This window comes from Tachysurus fulvidraco, chromosome 19 (genome assembly GCF_022655615.1).
Source record: "Tachysurus fulvidraco isolate hzauxx_2018 chromosome 19, HZAU_PFXX_2.0, whole genome shotgun sequence".
Classification (NCBI taxonomy): Eukaryota; Metazoa; Chordata; class Actinopteri; order Siluriformes; family Bagridae; genus Tachysurus; species Tachysurus fulvidraco.
Genome location: NC_062536.1, coordinates 17,686,713 through 17,706,354, shown reverse-complemented (window position 1 = coordinate 17,706,354; position 19,642 = coordinate 17,686,713). Strand labels below are relative to the sequence as shown.

At 38.6% G+C, this 19,642-nt stretch overlaps 1 protein-coding gene across 9 annotated transcripts in view; it reads right to left on the bottom strand.

Annotated features, from left to right (window-relative positions):
* Nucleotides 1-19,642, bottom strand: part of col7a1l (collagen type VII alpha 1-like) — a 116,717-nt gene that overhangs the window by 30,876 nt on the left and 66,199 nt on the right. For all 9 annotated transcript variants that reach the window (XR_007138698.1, XR_007138699.1, XM_027160394.2 and 6 more), the window contains exons 39-71: nt 19,375-19,434; nt 19,252-19,287; nt 19,119-19,163; nt 19,008-19,043; nt 18,122-18,166; nt 15,144-15,179; nt 14,723-14,758; nt 14,606-14,638; nt 11,693-11,764; nt 11,555-11,614; nt 11,432-11,467; nt 9,455-9,535; nt 9,151-9,186; nt 8,952-8,996; nt 7,576-7,647; nt 7,269-7,304; nt 7,085-7,114; nt 6,887-6,919; nt 6,580-6,651; nt 6,459-6,503; nt 4,146-4,199; nt 3,999-4,031; nt 3,648-3,713; nt 2,619-2,663; nt 2,455-2,490; nt 2,146-2,172; nt 1,994-2,062; nt 1,373-1,435; nt 1,194-1,211; nt 1,078-1,104; nt 952-990; nt 831-866; nt 598-732 (exon numbers count right to left, since the gene is read on the bottom strand). Coding sequence is in view for 7 of the 9 variants with exons in the window: in XM_027160394.2 (XP_027016195.2) it covers nt 598-732; nt 831-866; nt 952-990; nt 1,078-1,104; nt 1,194-1,211; nt 1,373-1,435; nt 1,994-2,062; nt 2,146-2,172; nt 2,455-2,490; nt 2,619-2,663; nt 3,648-3,713; nt 3,999-4,031; nt 4,146-4,199; nt 6,459-6,503; nt 6,580-6,651; nt 6,887-6,919; nt 7,085-7,114; nt 7,269-7,304; nt 7,576-7,647; nt 8,952-8,996; nt 9,151-9,186; nt 9,455-9,535; nt 11,432-11,467; nt 11,555-11,614; nt 11,693-11,764; nt 14,606-14,638; nt 14,723-14,758; nt 15,144-15,179; nt 18,122-18,166; nt 19,008-19,043; nt 19,119-19,163; nt 19,252-19,287; nt 19,375-19,434 (1,593 nt within the window). In the remaining 2 variants the exon portion in view is untranslated. The remainder of the gene's footprint in view (nt 1-597; nt 733-830; nt 867-951; nt 991-1,077; nt 1,105-1,193; nt 1,212-1,372; nt 1,436-1,993; nt 2,063-2,145; nt 2,173-2,454; nt 2,491-2,618; nt 2,664-3,647; nt 3,714-3,998; nt 4,032-4,145; nt 4,200-6,458; nt 6,504-6,579; nt 6,652-6,886; nt 6,920-7,084; nt 7,115-7,268; nt 7,305-7,575; nt 7,648-8,951; nt 8,997-9,150; nt 9,187-9,454; nt 9,536-11,431; nt 11,468-11,554; nt 11,615-11,692; nt 11,765-14,605; nt 14,639-14,722; nt 14,759-15,143; nt 15,180-18,121; nt 18,167-19,007; nt 19,044-19,118; nt 19,164-19,251; nt 19,288-19,374; nt 19,435-19,642) is intronic.

The following is a 19,642-nucleotide window of genomic DNA, read 5'->3' as shown; positions in this document are numbered from 1 at the left end:
AGTTTTCTATTTAAAAAGCACACAACACACACAAAATTTGAGAAAAAATAAAAAAAATAATTAAAAAAATAGTAATTATAATAGATAAAATAAATATTTTTTATTTTTGTGTAGTTTTGTGTACGTTTTGTGTAGTAACAGCGTTTAGCTCAGGAGTTACTGACTCGGGAAACTCCGACCTGTGAATATGTGGCCGACTTTACTTAAGACGCCGAGGCGCTTTTTTCCTTCTCGATAGGTGAGTAACGTTGGTTTTGCTTTGTTACACAGAACTAATATATGCCTTTGTCCTTTACATGATTATGCTTGTGTGTCATTTTTGCTTGTTTGTTTATCTACAATCGTATTGTTCTTCCCTTCAGCTATGATAAAGACACGTTTCTTTCCATCAGTTGCCTGGGTTACGTACGTATGTGTGGGCGGAGCTATCGATACAGGGGTGGGACCCATTTGGATTAGGGGTGTGTTTGTTTTGGTGATTTCAAATGTCAACATTGGCTTTCAAACGACGGAAACCCCGCCTTTAATATGAGTCTGTTCACATTTAACTTCCCTAAATGTTTTGTTACCATTAAAATCTACTTTTTTAAAGCTTACAGTGTATTCAGTGATGATGTTGGAGTCGGGGTTTATCCTCTGTCCTTTGGTTCTTTTCTTCATACTGATTTCATGCAGTAGTTCCTCCATACCGTCCTGGAGCAGCCTATCGATTAAGGCCTTCAGCAGGGAAAGCTGAGAGAAGACGTTTTTAAAGTTATGATTAGAATAAATGCAGTAATCTGGGTTTTGGAAACTTTCCTAAATAAATTATGATTTCCAAAAAAACGTACCTTAATTCCATACGAGTCAAATAACGCCTCGATGTCCTGAAAGGTTTTTTTCTTTTAAACGATCTTCATCTTAAAACCACATACATATATTTTTTTAATTAAAAAACTAATTTAAATGTACCCTCATTTCAACGCTTCTTCCTGGCACACCGATGTCACCCTGAACAAGATAAACAACAAAATGAATGTGAAAAAAACAACAACAACATTTTTTTATTATATAATTAATTGAAACAAATAAATATACCTTCTCTCCTGGAGCTCCCTTTTCTCCCTATTATTAAAAATGAAACAATTTGTATAACATAAAGCTTACAGTCTTTCATGTATATACATATTTATTCATAAATTCATAAATTTTACCTTCATGCCAGCAGAACCCTGTGTACAAACACGTACAAATAAAGAAAGGAGAAATCGTGTTGTAGGAATGTCGGATAAATACGAAATACTGTTTCGTGTTCAACGTATATTTATTATTATATATATAATTTATATATTTTATAGTGCATGGTGTGTATTATGAACAGAATTGCTCTCACTGTTGCTCCAGGAGGACCCATTGTTCCTGAAAATGCTGTTTTAAAATCATCGAGTAAGGCACCCTATAGACACACACACACACACACACACACACACACACACACCAGCAGCCTGATTAACACTGAACTCACTGAACACTTAACATTACACACTGGGTGATCTTCAGAGCTTGTAAATTAAGTTTAATTGTATATTTACACATGGAAGGATTTTTATATTTTGAGTCGATTTATGCAGTAAAGGTGTCTGAGAAAAAAAAAATCAGGGCTAGACAATGCAGACCGAAGGAGTTGGTTTGTGTTTTTCTTTCGTTGTCAAATGTAATGCAATGTAACATTAAAAAAAAAGACTAATACAATGATAGAGGAATAAGAAGACCGTGAGCTTTTGAAATGGTTTTGCTTCATCCAACACATTTCATGATTATTTTTATGATCTTTTATATTTAATCAGACATACTGGCTATTTTACACAGCTTTATATTTGATATGTATTGTTTCATCTGATATTCTTTCTTACAAAAACAAAATTGTGATGTGTGTGAATACATTTCTTTTAGTCTTGCAGTCAGAATGCAGCCCATAATGAATACATGATATATATATATAAGTGGCCTGTACCTCTGGCACTACAACAGGAGGACCGGGCAAACCTGGAGGACCTGCATCTCCCTTTGGTCCATCTTTACCCTGACCAGACACACAGTGTCCCAAATTAAACCAAGAACTTTATTTAATTTAGTAAAGACTATTGGAGTTTTTAAAGTGCTTACAACGACACCAGGTTCTCCTTTCTCTCCCTGTAGAACACAAAAATACACGGCGTAAAAATTCTCATTTTTAATAATAATAATAATAATAATAATAATAATAATAATAATAATAATAATAACAATAACGGTAATGATAATAATAATAACAATAATAATACTAACAACAACAACAACAACAACAACAACAATAATAATAACATTATTATTATTATTATTTTAATAATAATAATAATAATAATAATAATAATAATAATAATAATAATAATAATAATAATAATAATAATAATAATAATCAGGCTCTTTGACAACCTTTTTCCCATCACTACCCCTGAGTCCTTCTTGTCCCTAAAGTGAAAAAATGTAGAGATATTTAAGCAAAATCTAGTAAAATAAAAAAAAAAAAAAGATTAAAAAATTATATATTTTTTTATTTATTTACACTGTATACAATTAGACATGATTAAAGTTCTTACATCTTTTCCTGCCAGTCCACGCTTGCCATCTACACCGGGTTTCCCCTAAACACAGAGACACACCGAGATAAAATCTAGTGTTAGTGGACACTTACTTAGTCGTCACATGGTAAGAAAGTAAAACTACAAGCTAGGACTTGTTGGATTGTTTATAACTGTCAAAACATTTATGTGATATTTTCATAGTTTGGTGAAAACTGGACTACACAATTGGGGTAGAAATGTACTCATTCAAGACGTTTGTTAAATATGCTTTAAATTTGCACAGGAATTATAAGGCCAATAAAAGTAAAATTTAATAAAATTCCACTGATAAACCATTAATATTTTTTTCTATAAGGGACATTCATTCATTCATTCATTTTCTACCGCTTATCCGAACTACCTCGGGTCACGGGGGATCTCAGGCTTCATCGGGCATCGAGGCAGGATACACCCTGGACGAAGTGCCAACCCATCACAGGGCACACACACACACACTCTCATTCACTCACACACTCACACACTACGGACAATTTTCCAGAGATGCCAATCAACCTACCATGCATGTCTTTGGATCGGGGACGGAAACCGGAGTACCCGGAGGAAACCCCCCGAGGCACGGGGAGAACATGCAAACTCCACACACACAAGGTGGAGGCGGGAATCGAACCCCCAACCCTGGAGGTATCAGGCGAACGTGCTAACCACTAAGCCACCGTGCTCCTTAATAGTACATTATGTCAGAAGAAATTTACCAACACTGAGCACAGGCTCCCCGTGACCCGAGAAGTTTGGATAAGTGGTAGAAAATGAATGAATGAATGAATGAATGAATGAATATACTATAATATAGTGTATTTTTTGTAATATATGTTATATGTTGCATCATATCGTGTGTATGTTTTAGCTCGATTGCTGCTGAAGTACATGACATTGGCTGTTCAATGATACTAAAAGAATCTAATCTTAACTATAGGACTTAAAATCCACAACACTGTGATAACTGCATATACAGTAGTACCATGTTTATTAACTAGATTTACTCACAGGAACACCGGGTAAACCAGGCATGCCAGCAACTCCAACTCGCCCAGGCTCTCCTTTCTCTCCTTTCTATTAAAACAGAAACAAAAAAAGAACTTTAATAGACTCAGTCATGCAGATTTATAGTTTTACAAGCATAAAAAAAAAACCATTTAAACCAGTTTTCTCATATCCTGTATTATTATATATAAATATCTCCTATCATATGTCACACTAACTACAGATATAACAGCTCATTAGAAGCTTAATTATACACTAATATATATAAATATATATATATATATATTTCCTTTAATGCCATCATCACATTTAAGCTATGAATCATGCTTTCATGCTATCAGAAGGATTACTCACAGCTCCTTGTTCTCCTTTCTTCCCAGATTCACTCTTTAAAAAAAAAGTTCAGGATTACTCATTTTAAGAGTTTTCAACATTCAGCTAGAGGGTAAAAATGGTGTGTTATGAATTAATAAAATGGTTAAAAGTGTCCCGTAGGTTAACCTTTGGTCCGTGCGTCCCTTTTAAACCGTTCAGTCCGTCTCTGTCAGATACATCCTACAGAGTAATGGTTAGAAAATAAATAAATAATAGCTCATTATATGTTTTAATGTTCTGACAGCTAAAACATGAATGATATATATAAAAAAAATAAAAATAAAAAAAAAACACATCTACGTTAAATTAATACATCGGAGTTCCAGCAAATTATACACATCACTTTTCCCATATGTAAAGAAACTTTTGCACCTAAACTCGTCTGTCAGTTTATCAGGATCGCTGATACACCTGCTCATTTGTAAGTACAGTACTGTGCAAAAGTTTTTAGTCAGGTGTGAAAAAATGCTGTAAATAAAGAATGCTTTCAGAAATATAAATAATGAGCGTTTATTTCTGTCAATTTACAAAATGCAAAGTGAGCAAACAAAAGAAAAATCTAAATCAAATCAATATTTGGTGTTACTATTTTTTTTTTGCCTGAGGCGATGGCACGACCCCCACAGACCCCTGATCTCGACATCATCGAGTGTGTCTGGGATTACATGAAGAGACAGAAGGATGTGAGAAAGCCGACATCCACAGAAGATCTGTGGTTAGTTCTCCAAGATGTTTGGAACGACCTCCCGGCCGAGTTCCTTCAAAAACTGTGTGCTAGTGTACCTAGAAGAATTGCTGCTGTTTTGAAGGCAAAGGGCGGTCACAGCAAATATTGATTTGATTTAGATTTCTCTTTTGTTCGTTCACTGCATTTTGTTCATTTATGAGAATAAATGTTTAACACTTCCATTTTTGAAAGCATTCTTTGTTTACAGTATTTTTGATCAGCCAATCATGTGGCAGAAACACCATGCTCAATGGTAAAGACAGGTGAAGAGTGAAGAATGATAAGTCTGCTGTTGTACCTCATGAGCATCCAGGTTTGACATGGTGAGCATTCTATGATTGTTTTTCTGCTCATCACGAATGTAAAGCGTGGTTATTTTAGTTACTGTAGCCTTCCTATCAGCTCCTATCGGTCTAGCCGACAAACCTGACGCTGTTTGCCTGCAGAACTGCCTGCAGAGCTGCCACAATGCCATTACTCGATGGAGGTCTTTTGTTTTCTGCACCATTCAGTAAGAACTAGAGAACTTGAGAAAGGACTGTTGTATGTGAACATTTCATGAGATCAGCAGTTTCTAAAATATTCAACCTGAGGCATTACCTGAAGCTCTTCACCTATAATCTACATCAGTGGTCCCCAACCCCCTGTCCGCAGACCGGTACTGGTCCGTGGACCAAATGGTACCGGGCCGCCCAAGGAACATTAAATTATTTCCATTTTATTTACTGTGGTGTATTTCTCTCGGGTTTGTGCGACTTTCAATGGATGAGAGGTTAACCGGGAGCTGAGAGACGTCACCTAAAGCCGCACCAATACCGCGCATGCGCAAAATATCGTGATATCGGGCCGGGTTTAGGTGACGTCTGGAGCTGAGCGGCTGCGAGCGGCAGTGGTGTTGTAGCTTTGGTGGAGAGAGAAGGTGTGTATCGCTCTTCTCTCTGTTCACCGGTACTTTGTCATGTTTAACAGTGCTTGGTGTACGTGTATATTGTGTTTGCTCAAAGTTAACCCACAAATTAGCAAAAATGAGGACGAAACAGACGTCGTTAGAAAGTTAGAAACTCTGCCGGTGTTCTGGATTAAAGTCATGGCGGAATACCCTGAGATTGTCACCACAGCACTTAAATCCCTATCGCCATTTCCGACATGCTATCTGTGTGAAGCGGGGTTTTCTGCAGTGACGGCAACCGAAACAAAACCACAGAATAAACTGGACATAAGCAACACACTTCGGGTGTCATTGTGTCCTATTACCCCAGATGGAACCGACTTATTGTAAAGAAACAAGCTCAGGGTTCTCATTGATTTAGCGTTGTAGTGAGTTAAAAAGGCATGTTTAAATACATTTAAATTTAAATTATTAATTTTAATTTAATTGTATAGCCGCCACCCCCCACCCCCAGAGGGCCGCGGTAAAATGATCAAACATTGACTGGTCCGCGGCGAAAAAAAGGTTGGGGACCACTGATCTACATGATTTTATACACCACATGGCTGCCACATGATTGGCTTGCTGCATAACTGCATGAATGTACAGGTCTACAGTTTTTCTTCAATGGTACACAATCCAAGTCAATATTCAGCCTTAAATGTAAAATATCCATATATATTACTGCATATTGAATGTGTTGCAAATTTCCGTTTAACGTTACGGTTCTTATGAAAACAACTAAAAACCTAAATTATTGGATTAATGCACGTCAAAGACTCACCGCAAGGTCTACAAATGTTGAAGTTCCAGGCTGTCCTGGTGGACCCTGAAAAAAACAAGGACACGTTAGAGAATGAGAGAGATGTTACTGAGCGTTATATTCTCTCTGATCATGTTCTTACTGGTGGTCCTGGTAGTCCTGTATCTCCACGCAGACCAGGGAGCCCACGCTCACCCGGAACACCTGGCTCACCCTAAAAAACACACCAAATACACCCCACATAGTAGAGTAGATGAAATGTACTTTTTTCACAAGCATAATCAGTAAGAAGGTCAAATCTGATTATTTCTCTAGCAAAACATCTACACCAGTGATCTAGACATTGCTAATGATTTTAATGTCATTACTCGTTTAATTGTTCTCCTTTCCTTCATTTCTCAATATGATGAGTGCACCATTAACGGTGCATGACGTGACCTGTATCGTACCTTAATGGTTCCGATGTTGTCTGACGTGGACAACTACGTGGGAAGAAAAGCGTTCGATCAGCACACAACCGTGTTAACACGCGCATCAGAAGGGATGCAGAACGTACCTCAAATCTTAACATGAGCGCTAATCAGAGTTAACAAGAAACATTTCAGACTGTAATCTGATCACCCGATAAAGGATTCAAATAATCTCACTTGATAATTTCCAGGTGGACCAGGTTTCCCCTACAATACAAATGAAATCAAGAATTATAAATCTGTGATCGATGAACCTTCTACTTACTGTACGAGCCACTGTTATAGCCCATTCAGTACGAATCTCACATTTATTTAGAATTATTTATATTGAATTAAAAAAAAAACTTAATACAGAACGTACAGGCTCGCCTTTCTCTCCTTTGGCACCTTCGGGACCCTGTGAAAGACAAACACAAGATATTTCCGGATATTACGATCATACGAATCCACGTCAGACGGGATAATTTCTGTTCATCACGATAAAACTGTGCTGTAAATATATCATTATGAACAAACAGCACTCCTTGGAAAACAGGCCAGACTTACATCCCTAAAATTTAGATAAGTAAAATGATAGAGTTAATTATGTTAAATATTAACGAATAATATGTTTTAAGATGAAGAACATAACAATAAACCAGGCATTTAAAACGCCTGCGGATGCTTACCGGAAACCCAATTTTCCCAGCATCTCCTTTCTCACCGGTACCTCCTGGTTGTCCCGGGAGACCAAGAGGACCCTGAGGTTGAAGAGTAAAAGAACAGATAAGAATTCACATAACAGGGCATGAGACCAGGACATGATACGTTAAGTTTTTTTTATTCCTCTTATACAACTGCAATGTAGCAATGTAGATGATCTTTCAGTTCATCTCAGTACAACAAATCAGAATTTTTATCTGTTTAGAGTTACATTTCAATTCTCTATAACATTAGTGACAATGTCAAGTACCCCTTTCCCACCGAGGCAGTTTGAGTGCAGGTTCGGAGCCTAATGTAGAACCAGTTCTTTCTGTTACGACAGCCAAAGCACCGGCTCTGAACCAGGAAAAGTGGTTCTTAAGTAGCACCAAAACGTTGCTGGTCTAGACTCAAGAACCGCTTGTGTCAGGGGATGTGGGAGGGGCTGTGGGCGTGGCTACTGTTAGCGCCTGTGATAATGTACCCTAAGTATACTAATGTTTAATACACTTTTACTTTACCGCGATATGATCAGTTATCAGCTCACATGATAGTAGCTACATGCTAAGGCTAACTTTTTCTGTGTTGATAAAATAACGTTATGTACTTTCTCTATTAAAACCTCCATTTATACAGATTACACGGAGCCGCACGTACACGTTGGATTCGCCGCGTTTGGATGCTAATGTAGGTTCACAAAGCCATGAGCATTAACAGTAAAGCAACATCCGCCATTGTTGTGTTTGTGTTTGTCGCTGCTGCGCTAACGTTGCTGTGTAACGTGACACGTATACAGTGACGTCACACTCGGCTCTGTGGCGGCTCTCTAACCGATGGAAAGGCAAACCGGTACTTAGAAGGTTCGCCAGTGGAACCAACTTTGAACCAGCACCAGCGCTAGCTGTGAACCAGCACAAAAAGTTCCAGTTGGCTCCTGAAACAAATTGTTCTCTTTTGTGTTTAAGTATTTAGTTCTTGTCATGTTTTGTATACAGTACATAGACATGATACTCGTTGCTATTATTTTTCTCCCTAATGTTCTCGGTGACGTCCTTCTCACACTCTTCCGTTTGTCTGTCTAACTTTTGAGACAATTCTTTCTGAATTTTACCTACCCGTGTCTTAACCTATGCTATAAATTGACTATTAATTGATTACAGTTTATTATTTCTATACTGTATATTGCATACACCAAGGCCTGCTTTGTCTCATCATGCGCACGTTACAAAGATCACAGAAGCTATAAACATTCGTTCCATTTTATATAAATTCCATTCTTTTTACAGCTTTTCTTTATTTGATTCTCTTTTTAATCTTATAGATTGTTTAAGAGACCTTTATAGATTGTTTAAGAGACCTTTACCCTGATGCCTTTCTCTCCTGGCTGCCCCGGAGGACCCGGCTCTCCCTGAGGAAAAAATTGCCCACCACCGTGATTCAGGCATAAGAATGAGTCAGGTACATGGATGTGATATAGATGTGCATGAGTAACTATATATTTTTATATGCAATAGTGTGTATATTCTGTGTTTGTGTTCCTGAATAAGTACGTTTTCTCTCACCTGAAGTCCACGGTCTCCTCTTGAGCCAGACAAACCCTGCAAAATATATATGATTAACACATTTCTTATATATTACGCTTTTGTCAGTCCTGTCTAAGGCATGAGTCATTGCACTTTACTATAAACCTTGGGAGATTAATTCAGGGTCTGGATTTGATGTGTCTCTAATCGATTCTATATAAATAAATCAAGCCGTTCTAGAGAAAACTAAAATCTATTTTTTCCTCTTTATAAAATTCAAATAAATTCAGGTTAAAATACACTGCACACAAGCCCACACACATCGCTTTCATGGTTTACTTACATCTTTACCTCTTAGACCAGGAGGTCCAGGGTTTCCGAGGAGACCCATGTTACCCTTTTCTCCTTTAAAGCCATCGTTGCCCTAAAGAAAAACATGACCGATTGAGGTGGAATGAATTAAAAAAAAAAAAACATTACACAAATCAGCACGACCCTGATTAGGTCCTAAGTAACGATGCTAAATGGAGTGTGTATTAGTATTAAATTGTGTGTGTGTGTGTGTGTGTGTGTGTGTGTGTGTGTGTGTGTGTGGGTGGTTGTGCATAAATGATAATTAAATTCAGGTGCATAATGTTTAAATGAAGTGTATTTAAATGAACATGTTAATTGTTCTTAACATGCGGTGATGAGTTCGGCTCTTAAAGAGACTCCTGTTAGATGAAAACTGACACACGAGTCTTGTTTTGTTTACAAGAGAACGCTAAAACTTTTCAACAGCTCTTTAAACACTTTTAGCAAACGACAAAACTTTACTTTGGTAGTTATAATAAATAAACAATTAAATAAACAAATACAGTAATACCTGGAGATACGAGTTTAATTCGTTACGTGACCTCACTCGTATCTCAATTTGCTCGTATCTCAAAGCAATCTTCCCTGTTTAAATGAATCGAAATCCCATTAATCCGTTCCAGCTCGCAAAATTCCACCCCAGTTGTTTTGTTTGTGTTTTGAATATGAAAAATGTACAGTACCTGTATATATAAATGACATATATTGTATAAAAACATACAGTAATGAAAGAGAATGTTAAAAAAATAAACTGGTTTTACTTCACGGAAGATGCGCACGGAGGTTGAGGGAGGATTAAACAGGCGGAGGAGTTAGGAGGAATTACACTTTCACTTTTGTTCACTTACTCGCTACTGTACACTCTTAATGCTACTTTACACTCAAAAGGAACTTAACTAAACTTCGCTAAAATTAACAAACTTAACTGGAATTCTCTTAACTAAACTTAATTGCTACAATTTCTGCTATCTTTACATTAATTTTGCTTAATTTTCTTCATCGCTTTTCTCTTCACGTGTTTTTGCCTTTTTTGTCATTCTTTCCTCATTAACATCTGCCGGTCATTTTAATAAAAATCTGTCCGGTCGGCATATCAGATGCGGTGAAGTCGTACAAGTTAAAAAATTTTTAACGGATCCAACGCTCAAAACGGATAATCTACGTTAATTCCGTTAATTTCGGCACCTCACGCAGCCCCATTGCGACTCTCCATAGGAAATGAATGACTTCCGGTTTATCGGCCGTCATTTGTCATGTGCAGTGGAAAGGCGGCTTTAACCGAGTGAGAGGTTGGAAGCTGAGGCGGGGGAAACAGCACACGTGGTTGTTGGGGATCTTTGTTTCGGCGGCAGCAGCTCGGATTCTCGTATCTCAAAAATTTGCTCGTATCTCAATGCAAAAATTCGGTCGAATCACAGCTTGTATCTCAAAAAATTCGCATGTCAAAGCACTCGTATCTCGAGGTAACACTGTATAGCTGAAAGTGGTGATCCAAGCACTTTTTGTCCACATCATTTAACTCAGAAGAAGCCCAGAAGGAGATAAACCAAGCAAATCAAACAAGAGTACAATGTGACAATGTTCGGTCCAAATACATCATTACCATAAAAAAATTAAATCTCCTCACTACCTGTTTGGCAGGTAGACATCACCTTCATTTGACATCATAAATCTGAGATACATGATTTGTTTTGTTTTTGTTTCAAAATTGGGTGATGATGGGACAACTTTTACGGAAGAAAAATGGTGGAAAATCCAATATGGTGGACAATTAGCATCGTCACTGAACTTGGTGCCATAATTATGAAAAACTACATTACTTTAACATAGATAATCTTTTCTTTACAGATTATGTAAATGTAATATTTTAAAGTGGGTCTGATTGGAGTAATTTGCTCACAGAAACACAGTTTCATGTTTGACTTTCAGTAAATTGTTAAATGTTAAAATCTACATATTTATTTACCTTAGGTCCGGGTTTCCCTGATAATCCAACATTACCCTGTGTACAAATACACAAAGTTACTTCTGTAGCATTTCAGTCTGCTGATTTAGCTTACAGCTCAGCTTATATAGTAATGACACTCACCCTCTCACCGGTCTCACCCTTAGGACCCGGCTGTCCGGGAATCCCGAAGCCAGGACTGCCCTTTAAGTACAAGTCAATACACAAAGTCGAAACATTCCTTGATAAAGCGATCAATCACATACACAAACACGGCTTTACCTTTTCACCTTTGTCTCCTTGGACACCTTTAATTCCCTGAAGTCCGATAGGTCCGTCCGGGCCGATATCCCCCTGTAAGGAGAGGACCAAACTTATTTGGTTATTTATACCCCCTCACTATCAGCCACATGAGGATGGGTTCCTTTTTGAGTCTAAACCTAAACCCTAACAATTGTGTCTAACCCTAACCCTTGTGTCTAACTCTAACCCTTGTGTCGAACCCTAAACCTTGGGTCGAACCCTAAACCTTGTGTCGAACCCTAAACCTTGGGTCCGACCCTAGTCCTTGGGTCTAACCCTAAATATAAACCCTAACCCTGGGTCTAACCCTAAACTCTCACCCTTGTGTCTAACCCTAAACCCAAACCCTTGAGACTAACCCTAAACCCTAACCTCTAACCCTTGTGTCTAACCCTAACCTTTGTGCCTAACCCTTGAGTCTAACACTAACCCTTGAGTCTAACCCTAAACCCTAACCTCTAACCCTTGAGTCTAACCCTGAATCCTAGCCTTTGTGCATAACCCTTGAGTCTAACACTAACCCTTGAGTCTAACCCTAAACCCTAACCTCTAATCCTTGTGTCTAACCCTAACCCTTGTCTCTAACCTTAAACACTAACCCTTGTGTCTAACCCTAACCCTTGTGTCTAAACCTAAGCACTAACCCTTGTGTCTAACCCTAACCCTTGTCTCTAACCTTAAACACTAACTCTTGTGTCTAACCCTAACCCTTGTGTCTAAACCTAAGCACTAACCCTTGTGTCTAACCCTAACCCTTGTGTCGAACCCTAAACCTTGGGTCCGACCCTAGTCCTTGGGTCTAACCCTAAATATAAACCCTAACCCTGGGTCTAACCCTAAACTCTCACCCTTGTGTCTAACCCTAAACCCAAACCCTTGAGACTAACCCTAAACCCTAACCTCTAACCCTTGTGTCTAACCCTAACCTTTGTGCCTAACCCTTGAGTCTAACACTAACCCTTGAGTCTAACCCTAAACCCTAACCTCTAACCCTTGAGTCTAACCCTGAATCCTAGCCTTTGTGCATAACCCTTGAGTCTAACACTAACCCTTGAGTCTAACCCTAAACCCTAACCTCTAATCCTTGTGTCTAACCCTAACCCTTGTCTCTAACCTTAAACACTAACCCTTGTGTCTAACCCTAACCCTTGTGTCTAAACCTAAGCACTAACCCTTGTGTCTAACCCTAACCCTTGTCTCTAACCTTAAACACTAACCCTTGTGTCTAACCCTAACCCTTGTGTCTAAACCTAAGCACTAACCCTTGTGTCTAACCCTAACCCTTGTGTCTAAACCTAAACACTAACCCTTGTGTCTAACCCTAAACCCTAACCTCTAACCCTTGTGTCTAACCCTAAACCCTAACCTTTGTGCCTAACCCTTGAGTCTAACACTAACCCTTGAGTCTAACCCTAAACCCTAACCCTTGAGTCTAACCCTAACCTTTGTGTCTAACCCTAAACCCTAACCTCTAATCCTTGTGTTTAACTCTAACCCTTGTCTCTAACCTTAAACACTAACCCTTGTGTCTAACCCTAACCCTTGTGTCTAAACCTAAACACTAACCCTTGTGTCTAACCCTAACCCTTGTGTCTAAACCTAAGCACTAACCCTTGTGTCTAACCCTAACCCTAACTTCTATTCTCATATCATCTCAAGAATGTTTTGATATTCTGAAGCTAATGAACAATACGATTACCCATAATTCACCATAAACTCAGCATACATTACCGATACACAGTGCTTCTAACGCTAATGAATGTCTGAGGTTTTTCTGCCATTCGAATTGTTTATTTAATAGTCATTTATGATAACGCGCTACACGCAGAGCTGCCCAAATGCAGTCGGACGTCTCCTTAAATAGAACTCTATATATAACCGCTTGCATAGTAAACAATCGAAGGAAAGGAATTTCAGACACGGTGGCAGACGTGACACATACAGAGAGCGGTTTGTCTCTGCTTTTTGCCTTTTCTTATCCGTTTAAGAGCACTTTTAAACACAATAATAATAATAATAAGTTAAAAATAACATCAGTAGGTTTGCAGTTTTAACACCTGACTGTGTCGTAACTGTGCTGCTTAACTGCGTATTGTGAAAATCTCAAAGCGTGGGGAAAAAAAACAAAACATAGGTTTTAGTGCTAAAGATATTTGTGGACTTTAGTGATGTGGCTGTGACTAAAACAGGAAACAGACATCATCTACAGAAATATAACACACAACTTATTTGTTTGTTTCCTGTTTTTTCGGGCAAACCCTGACCTGTAGTGTTTTGTTGTGTGTGTGAGAAACACATAAGTGTATTTGTAAATGTAATAACAGCGGGACACAAATGGCAGCAGACGCATGAATCAACAGCGTTATATTACAGGTGCAGCACTCTTACTCATCGCATCATTACTGTCAAGCTCCTTCATGCTTGGAGTATACAACATGTCAAGTCAAACTTTTAATGAACATCACAAATCACATGCCGGAATGCTGCGGCGAATTGAGACCTCGATGGAAACTCTGTATGGAGTGTAATTGCCGCCTTTTCTGAGAGTCGCATTCATTGACAAGTAGACCTCTGGGAGACTTTAGTTTCACACGAATACCCTCTTCACTAATTAGCAGCGTGTGAATCATCACAGAGGCGGTGGCCATATTGCTCGCTTTTATCAACGTAGATGACGGCGTCCCACGGGGAATAAAAAAAAAGAGAGTAACTGCCAGATCTGATTATGTTCAAGCGAAAGCAAGCGAAAGCAAGCGCAGCGTGCGTGGGAGCCTCCTACAGATGGCCTACCTTTGCTTCAGAAGCTGAGGAATGCGAAGTTGTTATTAGGACTGTAAATAACACAGCTGATATTATTTATCAGGTTATTTACTTGAACAATATTTTCCTTACCCTTGCACCCTTCTTGCCAGGGGGTCCGAGTATCTGTTTAAGAAAAACAAAACTGAGTATCCGCTGATGTGAGAAATCTGTTATATGAGTGATTTAGGTGATTTTTGTAATGTTTACGCCTTTCGCCGGATCTCCTGGTGCTCCATGTTCTCCCTGTGAGACAGAATGATCTCTCAATACTTCTGTTATATTTGGAATACGCTCCTGTACGTCATTCATGTAGGACTAAAATAAGGACTAAAATAACCGTCTATTTTGTTAGATTTGTTGTATGTTTTCTCCAAAATATCCTCTATGGTGCTCTTGTCCTAGCACAAGGTTGTGTTTTTTATGATCAAGACTTTAAACCTCTTCTATAAGTAGCTTTGAATAATGCTGTCTAGAATAATAATCAGGTTACATGCAATATCTCTATTTTCCAGATATAAAAGGGCAGCAATCCATGCAACTGATGTGTTTGAAGTCTTCTGCATAAATTTATACACACTTTATACACGCATTTAAAAAAAAAAAATTTGATAAAAAGTTTGACATTCACCTTCTCACCCTTTGGTCCAACAGCTCCATGCAGACCCTAGTTTTAGAAAAAAATACAATGCATTATATCTTAAACATGATTAGGATTCAATGACTGCACATGGCTTCATGAAGATCCACATTTTGTCCTCCTTATCTTCTACACCAGAGCCTCATCTTGACTCAGGGGTTCTGGGTGTGTAATTATTAATATAAGACACGGCAGTGAACCAATCCAGTCGTACGATTACGTGTATCAAAAGTCAGTAAAGTTTCCTATTAAACTGACTTCAAGTTGGTTTTCCATCAGCAGAATTATAATGGAAAGATAAATAATTGGGGGGTCACGGTGGCTTAGTGGTTAGCACGTTTGCCTCACAACTCCAGGGTTGGGGGTTCGATTCCCACCTCCGCCTTGTGTGTGTGGAGTTTGCATGTTCTCCCCGTGCCTTGGGGGTTTCCTCCGGGTACTCCGGTTTCCTCCCCCGGTCCAAAGACATGCATGGTAGGTTGATTGGTATCTCTGGGAAATTGTCCGTAGTGTGTGTGTGAGTGAATGAGTGTGTGTGTGTGTCCTGCGATGGGTTGGCACTCCATCCAGGGTGTATCCTGCCTCGATGCCCGATGACACCTGAGATAGGCACAGGCTCCCCGTGACCCGAGAAGTTTGGATAAGCGGTAGAAAATGAATGAGTGAGAGAGATAAATAATTGATCTTGACAATTATGGATAGTGAAACACCTCAATATTTATCTGGGTAAAACCTCATGCAGGAGTGTGAATCATTTCAATTAATGCCGATTATGTAGGGCTCAAGCCTGATAGCGATCATGTAGCGCTCAAGCCTGAGGTTAAATCTATTGCTGATCAGAGAGAGAGAGAGAGACAGACAGACAGAGAGACAGAGAGACAGGGGTATGGAGCAAAGTCTTTCCCCTCACTAATCATCTTTAATTTCCCCAGGGTGCCCCAACCCATTCTCTCCTAATAGCATGCTGTATAACTGAAATAGCATCAGAGGAGCAGACCAACTGTAGAGATGATTGCAGAGGAAACAAAAGAATTAAAAAAGGACATTATTGGGCATCACAGATGTGTACTGAACCATCTCTTGGCGCAATTTTGTCACTGGGAAAAGGGAGCAATTTTGTGGAAAAGTAATTTACTTGTATTATCACACGGAGCATGCTTTTTAACCATTTTTTTAATTAACTATTTTTTAACTAGTTTTCTGCATCCTGACTTTCACTTTTGTCAAATATATATCTATTCCGTTCAATTTTGTGGGCTACCCTTGTCACCGTGTACATATCTCACTATTCCTACTTCAAAACCAGATCTGTTAAGAAGGTTCTGGATAAAAATTTGTCAAAAGTCAGCACAGTGCAATGGCTAAGCCTCACCTTAATTGCTAGACTTCATGTTCAGCTCAGCAACCTGTCACCTACAGAAGTTCTCTGATGTCTGCCATCGTCAGTCTGATCACGGATGATGATGACAGGGAGTACAGAGGACTGATCCAGAACTTTGTGGACTGGTGCCAACGGAGCTGCCTCCAGTTAAATGCGGAGAAAACCAAAGAACTGGTGGTGGATTTCCGTAGGCACAAACGAAATTCACTATTACCACCAGTGAACATTCAGGGAAAGGACATTGTGAGAGTGGACTCTTACAAATACCTGGGTGTTCATCTGAACAGCAAACTGGACTGGACAGACAACACTGAGGCAATCTATAAGAAAGGACAGAGCAGATTTTTTTCTGCTGAGGAGACTAAGGTCTTTTGGGGTGCAGCGAGAGCTCCTGAAGACTTTTTTTTGACCCTGTGGTGGCCTCAGCCATATTCTATGGTGCGAGCAGCATCTCTACTGCAGAAAGGAAGAGACTGGACAAGCTGATCAGGAAGGTCAGCTCAGTCCTGGGGATTCCTCTGGACACTAAACAGGAGGTGGGAGAAAGGAGGATGGTAGCAAAACTATCATCATTGCTGGAGAACGACTCTCACCCCCTGTATGAAACGGTTTCAGCTCTGAGCAGCTCCTTCAGTGACAGACTGTTACATCCTAAGTGTCTGAAGCAGCGACACATACGTTCCCTGCTGCTATTAAACTTTACACCCAAAGCTGCTCCCAGTGAACCAGTCACCATAATTACACACTAGATTACTGTTTAACTGCAATAATAAACAATAACAAAGTATTTTAAACATGTGCAATAACAGAAATCTTGAAAAATGTGCAATAGTACCTGTGTGCAATATGTCTGTTAGTGTAACCACTACTCTTTTTATACATTTTTGTTTTTGTATATACCGTATTATATTATATTATGTCTTTATTCTTTTTATATATTTTTGCTGCTGTAACAGAAAATTTCCCCATTGCGGGACGAATAAAGGTATATCTTACCTTATCTTATCTTATCTTAATAAAGGGTGTGTCTCAATTAGCAACTCAAGTCCTGAATCAGTATATTGTGTACACAAGTTGGCGTGAATTTGTTTAGCTATTAGATATTTAACTATTTCTTCACAGGCTCCTGCTGTCGTATTGACTATGGAGTGCTCGATAAGGTCGTATTTAAAGACCGACCTAATTAAGACTGGACTTCTGGGAAGTTTACAGCTTTATTAGTATCCAGAAAGGAGAAGTGGAAATCTCAATAACCTTCAAACTCAGAGAGTGTTTAGTCCTGCCTTTATTGATGGGCAAAGACTCCAGCATTGTTCCAGGGGTTCAATAATGAGCTTGTTATATGTAATTAGTGTCATCCTTCACTGAAGCTCTCCATCTGGTTCACAATATAGTTCCCAAAGTTACACCCGTTTTCAAGGTTCCAGACTGTAACTGAAGAACAGCAGGATAAAAGTTGTTTAAAAACCAGTTTCTTTCTTGTTGCACTTCTTTCTGTCATGGTGAAAGTTTTTTCACTGATAAATATGCACGTCGTTAAATGTTCTGGCAAGAGAGGAGACGAACCATAGGCAAAGGAATCACTTACTGCTAATCCTTGATGTCCTATAGGCCCAATATCTCCACGATCACCCTGTGACACGTGAATGTAAGGATAACAGTTAAAAATCAGTCATTTACACAACCTCTGAGATCTATTGATGGATTTAATGTGTTATTATATAAAGTGTCTTTATTATAAACATGCTATTGCTTTAGTGTGTCACTGCATTCTAAACTAATTTGTATGTAGCTAAGCTAAACTACCGGTGTCCTAGACTATCGATGACGCGGAAGTTAAAGTGCTTTACAGTAAGCAGGAAAAGTACTGTATGTGACTAATATATAGAACATAATATTTGTAACAAAAAACATGCGTAAAAATGACCAAAAATAAGGCTCTTTGGTTATTTTTTTTTTGACAATTTTCCTATTCTATATCTATTACCCAATCATGACAATAATGAAAAAATAAAAAAGCGCTTTAGAAAAATAATCCAGACTTTTCCTGTTCTCACTTAAATTGTATAAATAAATAAATAAATAAATAAATAAATAAATAAATAGCTGCTCCATCACCAGCATCTCTATTATTCTCTCGAAGTTAATTAGCCAAAAATTGTTCACGTTATAAATAAATAGTCCTGAAGACTTTTTCATCCACTGTTACGAAGCTCTGACACTGGAAACTCATTACAGTCTTTATATGAAGTATACATTTTTCTTGTAAATCTATTAGACTTTATTTATGTTTGACTATGTCGCGTATCCGTCGTACGAGGCTTGTTGTTAGCTGTTGCCATAGAAACAATAAGGTATTATTAACATGCCACTGTGATTCAACAATGCTGTATCTTTAAGGGACTATTGAATGTTTTGCGAGAAGAGACTGACATGTAAATGAGGTTTGGTTTAATGATGAGTCGTTACATTACCTTGAGTCCTTGCTCTCCTTTCAAACCTCTTTTCCCCTAAACACAGACAAAAGAAATCTGTAGGAAAACATATACGTCAGCTGGTAATTTAAGACAAACTCCTTCACATACCCTCAGGCCACTCGGTCCTGTCGCTCCTTGTATTCCTTGCTCACCCTGTGAACAAGCCAAACTTTTTTTTTTCCAAGTATTGTTGAAACAATCATTATAATTTCGGCCATTGATTTAATCGTTACAAATTTACCTTTGGTCCAACTGGCCCTGAAAGCCCCATATTTCCCTGAAACCAGCAAAAAATAGCATTTCAAAATGGCATTACATATCGAATTAGTACGTGTTTTTTACTCAGAATGACTACAATACAAACCTTTTCTCCAGGAGAACCCTGCACACCTTGGACACCAGGAATTCCAACTCCATTTTCTCCCTACATAACAGCCAAGAATGTTCAAATAAACCTTTCTCTTTAGCCAGACAATGATTTTAAACCCTGAATTATCAACTCTAAATGATCAAGGGCAAACTCTGATGTGAAATAAGGCGTTGGTCCGAGAAGAAGATAATGAACTGTTTCACAATGGACCAATGAGTTGGAAGAAGGAAACGTACTGGTTATGTTTGTTCCACAATATGTG